The following is a 14,696-nucleotide window of genomic DNA, read 5'->3' as shown; positions in this document are numbered from 1 at the left end:
ATTTCCACCTGTTGTCTGTTCCATTTGCACAACAGCTGTGAAACTGATTGTCAATCAGTGTTGCTTCCTAAGTGGACAGTTTGATTTCACAGAAGTTTGATTTACTTTGAGTTATATTGTGTTGTTTAAGTGTTCCCTTTATTTGTTTGAGCAGTGTACAATAACTCTATAATAACTCTACTACTAATTCTAAAATCCTAAAATCAATTCTAAACTACATACTGTTTACTGTGGCACTATGTCGCTCCTGGTTTGTGTGTCACAGCTGCCCTCTCACTAGACGTCAACCCTAAGGACAACATCTGTTACAAACAAGCCGTCATGCAAAATAAATCACATAATATTATCAAGCAATGACAGATCGTTTTAAGTGTTTCCCCTGGATCATTCCTCAGCGCAATCGCTTCAGTTGATCAGAGACTCTGGCACCTGGCATAAAACCTGCAACATTATCTCTCCTCATATTACCTATTCAGCGCTTCATTGGATCAAGGTGGCAATGTGTATGAAAGACACTGTACAGCTGGGATCAACTGGCCCCCCATGTGATGCAACTCTTCAGCAATAAAGCCATTGTGGCTTCAAAGAAATCGTCTTGACGTCCACTGGAGAGGGAGCAAGATAATCAAGATATTTCTAAGGGTTAGCACTGAGTCCTCGGCCAAAGTCCCTTCACTCCCCGCCGGAGATGAGCTGTTTGTGAGTGCTGCTGTCCACCGGGGTTATCGCAAGCACGCTCAGCTGACGGTGCCTTCATCGTGCCAGCTGGATCATGGCAGGGGTGCCAGGCTTTTGCTGTCAACTAGCAAGGCACTGCACAGCGTGGGTGCCCGTGGTAAATAAAACATAGTCGCCATCAGCCTACAGCGACGGTCATTTGCAACAATAGAAGCAGCGAAAGTTCACAAGCGAAATTAATTCACAACACGAACCAGCCGAGGACATTTTGAGGGATATTTAATTGAGATGGGCAGAGGGTGGGGAGCGGGAGGGGAGCTGTTACTACAGAAACATGAAATTTGGGAGGTGTACTGATGTGCTGTCACCCAGACAGAGAAATTGGGCCTCTAAAAGAAAAAGAAAAAACAACAAGATTTTATACTTTGAAGCAAAGGAAGAAAGGAGCGCTTTGATATGGAAGAACAGACGCGGGAGAGAGGATCAGTCCTGCCTCTGCCTGCCCACACACGTGCCCGAATAAAACAAAATTAGCTCAACAGGGCCTGAAAATGTCTGCCTTCAAAGAGAAAGCATACAAGAAAAGGAGGAAACAGCTGCTTTCATACTAGATCTTCTTTGCAACAGGAGGCTTCAGAGAGTCAAGCAGCAGGTTAGCAACTGAGTGCATCCAGGTCCAGGACGGATAGGAGTGCAGATTTAATACGCAGCCACAGCAGGTGAATCTGACCTTACTAGAAACCAGTGGAGGTCTACTAGCAGAGGTGCGGAAGATTCCAACCCTGGACCAGGACCAATTTCTTTTTTTTTTATTTCTTTGATTCTCTCCCAGCTATCCAGGAAGCTCCTCTCCATGGCCACCCAAATGGAAATTTAATGGGATCCTTCCTCAGTCAGTCCAAATAAGCTAATTTTCCTTATGGCATATCATACTTCAGAGGTGATGACCTTAAGTCCAAACTAATATAAAGTCAGATTTCTGTAAATAAACTAACTAGCATCATGTCTCACTGGTCTCGAATTCACAAAGGATAAATAACTTCTTCAGATAATACTGAGCTGGAGATTCTAAAACTAGTAACCAAGTTCACTTCTGACCAAGCCAGCTTTCAAATATTCAATGGGCCTCATTCACCAAGCATTTTTAAAAAGAAATTTCTTCTTAAAACCCACTTTTTCACAAAGTTTTGCAGTTTTTACAATGATTCTGACATTCACCAATATTTTCTTATTTGGGGTTTATTCTTCGGTAAGAACAGAATCTACACACTCAAGAGCGCCAAGGTATACACAATTCTGTGGTTTAAGAACACATAAATCTGCTGTAGACTTTTTCTTAGGACCTTTCTCAAGAACACAAAAACTTAGGAAGATATTAGTGAATGAGGCCCAATGTTATTATCACTAAACTGTTGGTCTTCAACTACTAGTCTCGCAATTATCAATTACTTATGAAAGTTAGAAACAGCACAGAGTGTCCTTTAAAAAAAAACAAAAAAAAAAAAACTGGCACCCTTGATGAAGATAAACCAAAGGGTTGTGAAACGATGTCCTTGTGATTAATTAGCTCAATCTCAAAATGAAAATACAAGAGAAATTGGTAACGCTTTACTGCGTAACACTGATATAATCATGCCGTAAGCATTTCATGGTAGAGGTCATTTGCAGTCCTGAGTTGTCATGATAGATTTCATCCAATAATATGATTGTGTATAATGTTACCATCACCAGCAATTGCCATTGCATATGTCATATTATACAGCATTGTTATCCAAAGGCACAACCTGCTTGGTTAACAAACAGTATAGCTCCATAGCAGCCATATCATTCCAATGTGCACCAGTTGCTAAGTTATGACTGCTTTGCTGCTAACTGTTTGTATGTTTCTACTGTGACAGCAGAGTAACTAACTAAACCAGAATTAGCCAGAAACAAACCGAATACAATTCAACAAACAAGACAGGCTGTAAAAGGCTTTGCAGACTGACTAGAACAAAACCTGTCAAAGTTAATCTGGCAAATCCTGAAGTACTGAAAAAGCTGAGCTGAACCTCAGATTGTGACATTTTTAAGGCTCTAGTCGTGACAGCACAGTAAAGCTGGTCTTTGGTTGGATATTTAATTTTCTCTCCTCAATTTATGAAAAAATGTCAACATAACAGCAAATACTCTTCTCCAAAAATGCTTGAGGAAATTGGAGAATACAGAGCAAGCAATCGCCAAGGAGACCACTCCTCAATATGGAATTTCTCCAGATCCTCCAAGGTTCTAGATCTTCTCTTTTGGACTCTCCTATTCAACTCACCCCACAGGTTTTCAGTGGAGTTTAGGTCAAGCAACTGTGATGGTCATGTCAAACGCTTCATTCTGTGGTCAATAAACCATTATGTGTGGATTTGGATCACTGTCCTGCTGAATGATCCAATCACAAAACAGTCCAAAAGACTTCTTTCTAGCATGCCTTTTGAGTACTTAGCTAACTACTAATTATAGTTGTAGAGGCTTGATGACCTCAAAATGCTACCACCCGCTTCAAATCTCCAAAATGTTTGTCTCTCTATCCATCCACCTTACTCTGTTTGGGGAAAGAATAAACACACATTCTCTTCCAGGCAGATTCACTACAGCTCTGGTTGCTTTAAACTTCTTAATCATTGTCCCAACAGTGGATTAAGTGTATAACTAATATTAATGGCCACTTCCTAATTTAATTTGTGCATCCTAATGTGTATTTTCTTATCTGCCCCATGTTGATGAATGATGAAGTGAATTTAGCTTCTGTGTTGCCTCATAATTATACTTTGGGCATAAAGCATGTTAAAAATAGTTGGGAACCTGCCTTAGTTACATTTTGATTAAGGGTTTTTAATTTCATAGACTAAATTGATTTCATTTCTCACATATTTTCAGTCTAAAATTGCTATTAAACTTATTATTACACGTCTTAACCAAAGGTTACACTAATTATAGTAATATAGACTGACCTTTTATGTGTCAGAGATACTGTGTGTGTAACTGGTTAACCTACTGACGATGTTCCTTTTAATAACTAATCTACCACATTGTAACTCTTAGATTAGAAAACCTCCCAAACTTTGGAAGTTCTAGGTACATTTCAGATGCTTCTTCGGTTTCTCTCTTTTTGTTGTTAGTGTCTATTCAAAATTTCAACCTTTTTTTATGGTCCGGAACCATTTTCCCCCAAAAGCTTTCAAGTCACTGACTTTTTCAACTGTTTTTTTTCAACTCTTTTTCAGTTGTTTTGGCTGACAAAATTTGATTTGGTTTGTAGAGATAAAATTAACAATAAACATAGATTTCAAGCAGTGGCAACAGCACAGACACAGTCAAACCAGCAGCATAAGCTGGACACAAAAACTGACCCTTCAAGCTGAGCTTAATGAGCAGAAGGGCTGTGTCCTGTGATGGTTACTCATTTCTGAGGTTGTTAGAGGGTGTTTCATAGCTGGCCTGTCCTCTCCACAGCCTTGGGCCATTAGAGTCACAGCTCACCACTGACTCTTTTTTGAGCTTTGATTCCCTACAGCCTTCCTTTCTACAAGACAACAGAAAGAATCTGCAAGAGAACGCTTTCGTTAGAGCAAGTAGTTTGGGAATTTGAAGTATGGCTGTTTGAGAAAACTAACTCTTGTGGAGACTGACAAAATGTCATATATGTGTGGAGAATTCAAGAGAGTGAGGGTTTTTTTTTCACTGAAGCAAATCACTGAATATAAAGGGCTTTTTATAGCAAAGCCCGCATATAGTGCTTTAAGTGCTGGCATTAACTAGCAGTGGAGGTGATGAGTCACTGAGCAATTTCTTTAGACCACCTGTGTGTTTAAATCTGGCATCGCACTTCAGGGCAGGTACTAGAGATAGAATGGAAAAATTCCTTTTAAGACATATGTAAGAATTTCTTTGGGTTATTATCAAAATTGTCAAATTGAGTTATTGAATTGTCAAAATATAAAGGTATATGAAGGTCGTCCCTTACAAAACTTTTTCTTTATTTATTTATTTATTTTGTATAGACTATTTCTAGACCATTTCTTTACAGCAGATTTACAATAATAAAAAAAATTTAATTAAATCATCAGCTATGCTGCTTTTTTACTGTTTAATTCTGACTTATAATATGTGCTGTCCTATCATGTTATCTGTATCGTTGAATGGCTAAGATGTTAGTCATTCACAAGCCATTCTAGTGAAACTTTTCTAGAGTTAGAACTGCTCTCAGTGGTGGTGATAGGAATCAAATGTTGAACATATAAATCCTTCAAAGAGCTTCCTCACAGAAAGCTACTTCATGAAATATTAACAAATACACTGCATGATGCCCGAAACACTGTTTTATGATTGAAGCTTGTGGCCTAAAATGTATATTTTAAAATACATTCATGGTGAAGGGGGATGTAGAGGTTGTTATACAAGTTTAGTCCTTTACAAAACTTGTTTTTTGGAATTGCCACTATTTTAACACCAACACTACATATAAAACCTCAGAAGACAAGTAGGTTCACTGGTCATTTGGGATAGTATATAAAATGGCTAGTAAATAAAACGGTTATGTTTGTGTTGTAGGCATTGCGAGCCCTTATTCCTGTCACCACCACTGTTATGAAACCTGGGCTGCTGAGCTTCTCTATCATCAGATGTTATACTGCAGTATATAATTAACACCCATAGCTGTCGCATCCCTAGTAGTATCCATTTAAATCAGCATCTCAACACAAACTAAGGGAAAGGGCTTAATTAATGGCTGCAACTTGACCTCTGCCCTTTCCCATGATGCTGTTGTGGTACGGGTGCACGGTGCTGCCCTGCTGAGGGGAGGGAGAGTTCGCTGCCCTCAGGGGACTGAATAGTGACAGGGGTGTAAAGGATCTCAGGAGTCCCACTCTGAATACTCACAGAGACACTGCTCTGGTCCAGACATAGTTAAGGGGTAAAGCAAGGCTGTGACTCGTTTCAAGAGATAAAATCTGCTTTGGTAAGATGGCTAACTTATAATGGCTCTACAGGCAGGAACTGGATCAGCTTTGACGAATGCTTTTTAGTGGGTTTCAGGGTCTTAAGGTCAGTGGCCTTTCTACAGTGCAGCTTTCGTTTTAAATACCAAAGTTCAGAAACATGAAACTCATTACTTTCATAAGCTGTTTTTCTCCTTTAAAGAGCACACATTCTATATTGTTCATGCATTTTATATTTCCCTTGAAGTCCATTTATAATGATTGTGTGGATTGTGTGGATGTGGAGCAAAACTGCTGTAGACTTAAAGGGGAATTCCACCAATTTTTCTAAATGTCTGCATAATTCAGTGGTTGAAATGTAAACAAAGACATTCACAGTGGTTTGATGCAAAATGGTTCATTTGTAAAGAAACATATTGACTCTGATTTATTTACAGTGGTGGTGATAGGAATCCAAGTATCCTGATGTCTACAGCACAGATATAGCCATTTTATTTAATATCCAAAACCACCAATGCACGTAAGTCTCCTGAGGTTTTTAATGTGTAATCTAAAAAAATGGGGGCTATTTTGAGCATGAACAGATTAGATTACACTGATTAAAACATGTTTTAGACCAAACATGTATCTCAAAACTGCTGTTTTCATAGCCATTTAATGTAATAACTTTCTGTGATGTAGCTTTTAGAGGCCTTAAACTGTTCAGATGCCTGGCTCCTATCACTAAATAGACATTTCACAATAAATTACTCTGAATGACTTTATTTATATGTTAACCCTTTAATTATGTAGAATGTTTGAAAAATCAGCGGAGATCATCTTTAATAGCTTCCGTCAGAAGAAAACCTTGTATCTCCATTTTTGTAGTTTTTCAGTTTTTGACATGATTGGAAAATGCCTGCTGCCCTTTATGTTGTGTATAAATCTCACGAAATATGCACTAAAAGAAATGGCCCAAAACAACTCAGGAAAAAGTCTTGTTCCTTTGACTTGCATCAAAATTTTCTTTTTCCTATAAAGTTTTTAGCATTTTGGAGACATATGGTTTCCTTCCAATAACAACAAAATGCATTACTTTAATTGATTGTTTTTTTGTGACACACAAAAACACAATCAACTAAAAACAGGCTGCTTTTGCAGCTTAGTTTCAATATACGGATTACGGGAGTGGATGACTATAACGCTTGTGTAAAACTACGCAGCAGTCTAATAAAAACAATCACTCAGTGATGAATAATTTACACTTAACAACTTTAAGTGTTTAAGTATATCAATATTACCAATATTAAGTATTAAGCACAAATAAAAAAAGAATAAAAAGAATTTAGACATCCAGTGATGGAAAGTGGATAGTACAGGATAGTGGTTCAAAAAGGTTCATCCAATTTCAATATGACGTATTTCACTTGTTAATCATTACAGAACAATGCAGTAAGTTGTAAATGGTTTATGAGCATAAAGTTTATTATATAATTTTACAAGTGCTCAATATGAACCTCCTCCAGCTGTACGGACAACATCAACGCCATAGACAAATTCATCCCATACTCGATTGAGCATGTCGAGTGTCGCTGCACTCACGGCTCTTTCAGTGCGATTTCGGGGATCATCCAGTGTTGTGGAACCAATGATGAATGCTCTGAGCTGTTGGAGGTTCACTGCTGACGAAAATCATGTTGCACAGTTATGATGGATTCACTCTTATTGAAGTGAAGAACGCAATGCGCTTTCTGCTCAGGGATTGTCACATGTCACAGAAAACCAACTTTCAAAACATACCATTCACTCCTCAGCCCATATAGCCCACACACGAAAACTAAGCTTCAAAAATAGCCTGTTTCAAGTTCATCGTTATTTTTGATGTCACAAAATGAACAAATTATTACTATCCACGTATTCAGTTTAGCTCCACCCATTCATACTGAAAAGGTGTGTTTGAGCTTTGAGTGCAACAGAAGAGATCATTTATCTTATATCAGCCTTTAAGGCCTATATGGGCCCTTCAAAAATAGAATTTTAACTTTTGGCTTGGCTGTATGGCTCAAGGAAAATTCTTTCATTAGAAGCTGGGCATTATGTAAAGATTCTATAGCCTTTAAAAAGTTTGTCCTATTCACATTTCTCATTTATGAAAAAAATCCCTTTAAATAACCATCTAAGGCTGTTTATGGAACCAGAAGTCATTCTTCTACAACATCCCTCCAAAAACCCTTTTAGGGACTTTTATTTTTGAGAGTGTTCTAATGACAGATGGATAGTATACTTACTAACGAAAGACGTTTCTCCGAGATAACCTCTGCGTTTCAGCACCACCTCCAGCACTTTGGACTCCTCGTCCACTAGGTAGTACTCTTTCTCCAGAGAGATCCAGGCCCAGGTCAGCCGGAACTGCTGGTTCTTCAGCTTGTTTCCTCCTGCACACAATCACAATCATGAATTTACCACTGAACAGGGCAGCACACTGTGGATGAAATTCGATATCATGATTACATGGCTACATACAATAATTACAATATAACTTACAAAGCACTATAGTGAATCATTTATGTGACATGATTAAAAAACAATCAATATATAGTGAGTGTGCGCTGCGAAGCCTGTAAAGCCTGAAATGATCAGAGGTGTCAGTTGGATTTTGTGGGAGTTTTTCGTACCCCATCATACATCTTTCTTAATTAAGGTCATATGCACAGACTCAAAAAGAAGGCTTGGTGTTTTGGTCTCGAATGCAAAATCAACTTTTTACCGATGGAGATATGATGAAAATTGTAGATAATTGACTTCCATCCTCTGACAAAAAACCCTTCAGCAAGTTTTGACTGAGTTCTCTTTGAATGCTCCCTCAACATGCACACAATGTTCAGATTCATTGGGGACCCTCATTAAGGACAGGGTTCGAAGCACAACCCACGCTACAAAATCTCCAAATCCTCGAAACTTAAGAGTGGCTTTGAGTTGCTCAGACTTCGACGATCACTGATTGCAATGTACCTTGTAGACGCTCTCTTCACTTTCATCAGGTGCAGCAGCACACAGACATCAATGTGTACCAGTTAAAAGGTGCAATCACTTCTACACAAAGCTAGCTAACTGGTAGCTGACTGCTTTATTTGCAAATAATGATGATTCAAATTCTGCATCCATAACTATTTGAAAAACATTGAAGAAAAAAAAAAAAACACTATGTGAAAAAGAAACCAGCTTTTCATGTTTCGCAACTGGTTGGTTAATGTTAGCTCAGTATTAAAGCATTAAAACCTGGCAAGTTTATGTTAGCAAAATTGATTTATAGCCAGTGAACTGTGGAATATTACACAGCAACAAATGAGAATAAAACAGCTTATTTCCAGATCAATTTACTGCTGTAGTATCAGCTGATAGTGTAAATAGTGTAAGTGCCTGACTCAGATATCATTGGGAAAACACTGCTGAACAAAACCTTATATAGATTGCATGGAGTTTGAATGTAATCCTGCTTTCAAACACCCAATATTCATATTGTATTTGATTATTATCTTTTTTCTCATAACTTTAGCATAATACAGTTACCTTTTTGTTTCCTGATTACGTAACACTTAGAGTGACACATGTTGTGCATTATCACCTTATCTTAGTGACAACAACAAACAAAATACTGCCCTACCACGGATACTCTTCTAGCTAAACAAGAAGTGCTATTTAGTCTCACCCATGAAAACAGCTCCTCGGGGCACATGCAATTACAGCAAATGCCTGTGTCCAATTCATCGTTACAGAAGCTAAAAATATATTCAGGTAAGCGCTGATAAACTGTTCTTTTTAATTCCGTTCCAATCCAAGTATGAGAGTAATTTCAGGTATTTAGTTGCATATTATTTTACACAACAGTGCAACAAAGTGTTTAACTTATCACACGAGTTCATTCTGGTACAATGTTTTTGGCTAGACTGGCTCAATGTTTAAAGTACTGTATCTAATGTAATCCACTGAAAGTTAATATAGCAGAGATCTCCTGTTGATAGGGGTACTTGATTCAATCCAGCATGAACCGTGTGCTATCACTTTAAAGGCCTGATGCTACAGAGAGGAGGGCTCACGGGTCTAATTGCTCCTTTTCTAATTAAAATGAAAAAGGTTTGTGTGCTTCCTATCTGCTTTCCTCTATTTTATCATTCCTGTTTGAAGTGGGATTCAAAGCCTGAGCTGGCTCCTGCAGGGCATCCCTGCCAGTTACAATCTGCACACAGACACGGCTACACACCGACATCAAACACAGACACATACCCCCCAACATAGAACGGTTCCACTCATGAATGGAACAGGGAATGATTCAGGTGATCGACCTGGTCAGTTACAGAGTGTTAGAGAGAGATAGAGAGAAAAAGAGAGAGAGAGATATACTAAAAGAGCAAGTGTGTTCCACCTGCATTGTTCCAGTCTATCAGTGGGCTGTGATTTGTTTGAGTTTGGCAGCACTACACAGGTTTTAACCTCACAGCTACCTCCCCACAAGTCCTCCCCCAGTTGTCACGCTTGATAAACCAGTCACGTTCCACTATGCCCATTTCCTTTTCATGAAAAGGGCGAGACACACACGTCTGTCCCACTGTGCCTGGATAGTTTAATGTTTGTATACAGAGCTGTGTATAGTCTTATGTATAAAGTATATTCTTTCATTTGCCAGTGTCAGGAAAATACAGAAAACATAAAATCCCAAATGTAAAACAGTTGGGACAGTAGATAAAATGCATATAAAAAAGTTTTTTTACAGGTATTTAAAAAACAGTACAAAGAAAAGTGATATTTTACCTTCATTAATTTTTGTAAATGCATGCAAACACATTCCAAAAAAATTGGGAATGTGGTCATTCTAGGATGTTTGTGGAATGACCAAAAACACCTGTAACAGGTGATGCGGTCATTATTGGGTATAAAGAAGGAGAATTCACATAAGGCTCAGTCACCATTTTGCAAAAAACTGTATGAGCGAACAGTGCAACAGTTTCTTTATGCATGATTGTACGCAATTTAGGCAATTCACCTTCTACAATCCATAACATTATGCAAAGATTCAGTGAATCCTGAAAAATCCCTCACATAAAGGGCAATTTTAACACAGAATACGTTACCTTTGATCACTCAGACTACATTAAAAACATACATGTTTCTGTTATGAATATAACCACACATGCTCAGCAATACATCTGAATACCCTTGTCAGTAAACATAGTTCTTCACTGCATCTACAAATGCAAGTTAAGGCTTTGCTATGCAAAACAGAAGCCATATATCAACAACATCCAGAAACGCCTTCTTCTGGAACTTCTCTGGGCTAAACCTAATCTGAGATAGACTAACACAAAGTGGAAATGTGTGCTGTGTTCTAACGAGTCCACCTTTCAAATTGTTTTAGGAAATAGACGCTGTGCTTTCTGGGCCAAAGAGGAAAAGGACTTCAAAATTTCAGTCTTAGAAGTTGGTTGCATATTCTGCTTCTCATGATCCAAGTAAACCCAAACACAATGATGTTGAGATCTGGACTCTGTTCTCAGAACATCAGCAGATATATTGTTTGATTTGCAAATTTTCTTCATTTGATCTATTTCCTTTTCTCAGTAAGGGCCTCTTAACAGCTACACATCCTTTCAGACTCATATTATTGAGTTGTAGAAGGATGACCGTAAACACCTGTAGATTTTTTTCAGATCTGAAACAAGAGTGGAGATTTTGGTTTTGGTGGTCAACCAGGTCTGCCACGGTTGTTAGGAGTCCCATTTTCCAAAACTTGGAAATTCATTGATTTTTTTTCCTTCTGAATAGATATCTTTTATTTGCACCTAGTCTCCCCAGAAATATTTACTGAAAAATGAATAATTTGTACATAATGGCCATTTTGACTGGAAACTGAATAAACAAAGGGTGGTTTTGGACGTTTGCACACTGTTGTATATATGTATGTGTGCAAGTACTGCCCTGTAGCACCTGTTCAGGGCTGTTTTATGCAGCTTGATTAAATCAGTGCCACCAAGCATATTTCTTCACTCTGAAATAGCTGCATGACACCTGTGGTCTACAAAGACAAATGTGTGCAGTGAAGGAGAGAAAAAAAAAACAATAGCTCTAAATACAATAGTACAGAGACACCGTAAAAAAGAAAATACACCAAAATGTGTCACTGGTAAAATTCAACACTCTAAGTAGGACAAACACAGCTCAGCATCCAGCAGAGGCGATCTCTTTTTCTGAAGAAGTTTGGAAAAGGCACTTTCAGATCAGCCTGACAAACAAATCCCTGCCTGAATCTATCAACTGTGCACTTGTAGGAGAAAAGATCTGCTGAAAGGTAGAAAAAAATGCTCTCACAGACAACACAAATAAACTGTGAATGATAAAAGTTTCAGGCGTGAGGTGAACTACCTGGCTCACCTTCAAAGTCTGCCATTTGTAAAATAATTGACTTTGTCAACAGGCGTTTGATGAAAGAGAATCCAAGATTCCACAGAATACAAAGATTTCCGACTGCTGAATCGGTCGCTGTCATAAATGCTTTGTGCGCTTCATTGCAGCCCAGAGATAGGAAACGAGATGCAATAACATCCCACGCTCACTGTGTTACTTTATTCAAAGGCATCAACAAAATAACTAGATTGGTTGCACAAAACCAAAGCACTTGTTAATCATACAGCCAAACATTTTAATTGGATCATAAAGTGTTTTGCAAGGTCTCATCCAAAGAGCTACTTTTTTAAGTTTCAAATGAACTAAAAGCTGCCAGTTTACAATCCTGCTGGGAAGGTGACCTGAAAGAGTTCACATTCATGTGACTACTCAGTGTCAAAGCCTCAGCCAAAGCAAAACAAGCAAGTCTGCACTGTGGATCTGTAGCAATCTCACAATATTTAAACCATAGTGATGTATCTCCATTTTTGTTTTCTCAGTTTTCTACATCATTTGAGCACTGTCCTTAACATTCTGTGATAATTTCACAATAAAAGGACCAATAGACATGCTCTAAAATTACACAGATTAAAACCCCTTTCCATTAATTTCACCAAAAGTTACGAGCCTCTTGTCTACTCCTGTAAAGTTACTATGTTGGAGACACATGTTTCTTAATCTAAGGTATTTTTAATTCATCAAAACTGAACTGTGAAGTAGCAAAATTAAATAATACTTACCTACTTTGAAAATCCAAAAAATAAAATAAGTATCATTTATTTTTTCCGGCTTTCATTTTTTTTTACATCATTTAAGCAAGCAGTGAAAATTTCACAATGAATGGACCAAAAGAAATGCTACAAAACTGAATAAATCTCTTTATACTATCTACATGACAATTAAAGGTTTTTGCCTTCTTCTGTATCTCCTGTATGTATTTTGGAGAAACTTGTGGGTTTTTTGTTTGTTTTTTTTTGTAGATGAATGCAACGTTGGGAGTCTTGCCCAAGGACTTTTTTTGGCATAAGTATGGCATTCCCACATGAATGGAAAGCTGAACCCCAATCTCCTGTATTCAGAACAATCATGTTATCCATGATGAATAACATGATTGCTAAAAGGAACAAAAAGAACTGAGTATTATCTTGTGGGCTATTGACACATACAGAGTAAACAAATGGTGTTTTACTCAGATAAGTTCACCTTAATTTTGTTTTTACTCCAAAAAGTTAACTAAATGTAAAAAAAAAAAAAAAAAAAAAAAAAAAAAAGAGTATTGTTCTCTTAACTTTCACTTAGAAGTTAAATAACCTCAGCCAGGTAAAGTAGTCTTTAACGTTAACCCCACTTCACAGTAGCCATAAATTTGTGCCTGGTGTGGAGGAGGTCCCTCAGGTGAAATAGCCTTTTTTGTATAGTCCAGTAATGTTGATGAAATGTATTTGAATGTGTACAATTTACAAAACTGGAAGTGAATTAGCTTTTCATCTTCCTTACCTATGCTATGGAGTAAGCAAGTTAACGTTTGTTAAACGTGTTTTTGTTGTGCACAGTTTTTGATGTCATGACAACTGAGGTTGTACTGTCCACATCACACCTTTATGGGTAAAAGTGAATTGTTTTCACTCCTCATTGCTCACAATCACAACATTTCACACACAGAAAGCCAATAGCATCCTGGTTAATCTGATATAGTTATGGGGAATTTTGTATTTGATAATAGTAATTAAACATTGGTTATTCATTCTGCCAGCATGATGGCCACTAGGGGGCTTACAGATTTCTTTCAAAAATATGTATCGGCACTATTTATTTACCCCAAATATCATTATATTGTTCTTTCCTCCCGTCCCTTAGTGATCTCTAAATCATTATAGCCACTAACTGCATTCTCAGCCTGAGGCAGAGCCAAGGTAATGTCCTTATAAAGGGAACTGCTCTGCTGTAGATACATCATTCAGTCTTGCTATTAAAAGAACTGAACAAACTCATGCTCTTCAGGTAACGATGGGGCTGCATCGGCTTTAAAAGCTTTCGTTTTAGAATTTATTAGCTAGAAAGAACATCAAAAGGAGAAGAATGTTCACCTCAGAGTGAGGTGCCTAGCCAAACCTTCACACAAGGGACATTCCAAGACCATTTATAGGTCTGTCTCATTCACTGCCACACATAAAGTAGAGTGAGATGTATACACGGGCCGTGTAATCTTTATCTGGACAAACCACAGACAATGACGGCTTTAATTTGTTCACTTCATTTGTGCAATCCATCACATTCCTGCATTACCTGCATTGCTCTCCTCCCTAACTAAGGAAGGATTATGGAGGACTTGCTCTCTGTAGGTAGACCACCCTCAGTGAGGACAGTCTCTTTGTTTTTAAGTCTGTACAGTTGCATAAGATGAATGCTGATCCTCTTGAGACGCTTAATCTGTAAGACTGCTTTAAGCATAATGTTAAACCAGCTTCTCAGGTTCGCTCCCCTCAGTTCCTCTTTGCGGCGTGAGATACAGTAGTAGTAGACTGAGTAAACCCACTTCAAAGAGCACTGAAAGAAAGCGCCTGCGTTAATGTGTAACTCTGGTTCAAGCTGTTGAGTTCAGCTTCGGTTGACACCGTTCACCCAGCG

At 38.0% G+C, this 14,696-nt stretch overlaps 1 protein-coding gene across 1 annotated transcript in view; it reads right to left on the bottom strand.

Annotated features, from left to right (window-relative positions):
- The window catches only part of frem2b (FRAS1 related extracellular matrix 2b), a 143,226-nt gene that overhangs the window by 74,330 nt on the left and 54,200 nt on the right, over positions 1–14,696 (bottom strand). The window contains exon 3 of the mRNA XM_017708604.2: positions 7,919–8,065. Within this exon, the coding sequence (XP_017564093.1) occupies positions 7,919–8,065 (147 nt within the window). The remainder of the gene's footprint in view (positions 1–7,918; positions 8,066–14,696) is intronic.

Source organism: Pygocentrus nattereri, chromosome 17 (genome assembly GCF_015220715.1).
Source record: "Pygocentrus nattereri isolate fPygNat1 chromosome 17, fPygNat1.pri, whole genome shotgun sequence".
Classification (NCBI taxonomy): Eukaryota; Metazoa; Chordata; class Actinopteri; order Characiformes; family Serrasalmidae; genus Pygocentrus; species Pygocentrus nattereri.
This window is presented reverse-complemented; position numbering and strand designations above follow the sequence as displayed.